The sequence below is a fragment of the Cladophialophora immunda genome, assembly GCF_000835495.1.
Source record: "Cladophialophora immunda strain CBS 83496 unplaced genomic scaffold supercont1.149, whole genome shotgun sequence".
Classification (NCBI taxonomy): domain Eukaryota; kingdom Fungi; phylum Ascomycota; class Eurotiomycetes; order Chaetothyriales; family Herpotrichiellaceae; genus Cladophialophora; species Cladophialophora immunda.
This window is the reverse complement of record NW_015622689.1, coordinates 986-3,024: the sequence shown is the minus strand read 5'-3', so window position 1 is coordinate 3,024 and position 2,039 is coordinate 986. Positions and strand designations below refer to the sequence as shown.

The 2,039-nt window shown below is 53.4% G+C and overlaps 1 protein-coding gene across 1 annotated transcript; it reads left to right on the top strand.

The window, feature by feature from the left end:
- Positions 1-188: 188 nt before the first annotated feature.
- On the top strand, positions 189-975 carry PV07_12792 (uncharacterized protein; the record flags this gene model as incomplete). Its single annotated transcript, XM_016400358.1, has 2 exons — positions 189-679; positions 763-975. Coding segments are annotated over 2 exons (704 nt in total), but the record flags the coding sequence as incomplete, so codon positions are not given.
- Positions 976-2,039: the final 1,064 nt, after the last annotated feature.

Genomic DNA, 2,039 nt, shown 5'->3' with positions numbered 1-2,039 from the left:
AGGAAGCCTTGTTGCCTGGCCTCGACTAGCCTAGTAGTCCGTTTGCGCACTCGTTTAAGCCTGCCACTGTCACTGCCAATGCCAGAAGGCGCCGTTGACGGAGGTAGTCGCTCGCGGACTAGTTCAGGAGAGTCCTCAGGCGAAGTAGCCATTCACAGCCTTCTCAAGTGGTCGACGGAGGTGGTCAGGACAGCAACCTGCACTGGCCGTGTACCAATTGATCCAAGACTACTCCAGCGACGCCTTCTGGCAAGGCTTCGACTTCTTCACCGACCCGGATCCGACCGATGCCCTGGTACAATTCCAATCTCTGGAGCAGGCGAATGCAACAGGCATAGCAGGATTCATAGAAGGAGGAAATGCATCTTTCGCCATCTACATGGGTGTGGACACTGAAAATGTCGCTCCGCAGGGTCGAGCCAGTGTAGGCGTCTCATCGTCACAATCTTTCCAGCATGCTTTGGTCATCGCCGATATTGTTCACATGCCCGGGGGCGTCTGTGGTAGCTGGCCTGCATTTTGGATGGTGGGCGCAAACTGGCCGAATAACGGAGAAATCGACATTGTCGAGGGAGTCAATGATCAACCGACCAACTCCATGACATTGCATACCGGACAAGGTGCAGTGGTCAGCAATGGCACCGACTTCTCGGGTGAACTGATTACATCCAACTGCGACGTCAACGCCCCCGACCAACCGATGAACGCAGGTTGTTCAATCGGCGACATGTCTAATTTGACCTTGGGCCTGAATTCAACCAGGCCGGGGGAGGTGTGCTTGCAACTGAGTGGACGGCGGATTTCATCAAAATATGGTTCTTCCCGCGAGGCACCTTCCCCGATGACATTGTCAGCAGTAATCCAACCCCGTCTGAAAACTGGGGTACCCGAAACTCGCTGTTCCAAGGATCATTCAATCTCGACGATCATTTCAACAATCTCCAGATCGTGTTCGACACGACCTTCTGCGGGCAGGTAAGCAGAACATGTTAATTTGGCGCCATGGTACTCATACTGATTCCTTCTGGAACACATCTTCCTGCGCATCTCTGGCACCCACCTGCGAAGAATATGTGGCGAACAATCCCGCGGACTTTGTCGATGCTCACTGGGCGATCAATACCTTGCAGGTCTTCCAAGATGATGGTCTGGGGGGCAGCAACGCAACGGCAAATTCGGTGCAGGCAAAACGCGGGGCCGTGGGAACGGAGTATGGGCGCCTTCCAAAGCTTCGACCGAGATCTGGGAAAAGAGTCCTCCCAATCTATTCGTGAGACTCTTGGTCCAATATTGTGCTATTAGCAGCGGCGTTGGTGGTCATGTAGCGAAGGCTGGAAACCTGGGCTCGAAGGATGAAATGTTCGTACACTAGTGGAAATGGGGCCCGGTCGGATAAAGCCTGTCGTGGTATTAAAGCTCATTACCATTCTGAGAAAATGGACTCGGTTCCGAGTTGATCTCTTTCATTCACAGACCTTGCTATCTGGTAGATGCAGGTGAGTCGACGAGACGACCCTGTCCTGCTCGACATCACAGTGTAACTCTGACGTTTAACGAGCTCGGTTCGCTACCTTGTATCTTTCGTGTCTGCTGTGCTTGTTCTCGCTGCGACTCTCTGGGACTACGAGGTACATATCAAATCTCTGGTGGGTGCTGCTAAAGAGCTGACTGATGCACGCAGTACTTGAACGGTTGAGGAAAGTGGGTTGTCTCGTGTCATTGCATTGACCTTTACCTGGGCTGCTCCTTGCGCTCTAGCCAGTTGCCCGCTCTATATCCTCCACTGACCTTGGCTTGTGCCTTGAAGCAGTCCTGCGACGCTCTAGAATGGCTTCTGTTTGTTAGGCTCTAAAACAGCCTTCAAAAGCGGAGCTCTGAGACGCCGACTGAGCTACCACGGTGTCGCCTTCAACGCGGGCCTCACAACCAAACCGGCCCATCGATTCGACTCTGCACATCATTCTCACTCCCATGAAGCAGTTCTCCAATGAGTCCGAGGCACAGAGCAAGGCCCTCATGCCACCTCTCAATCCTGAGCC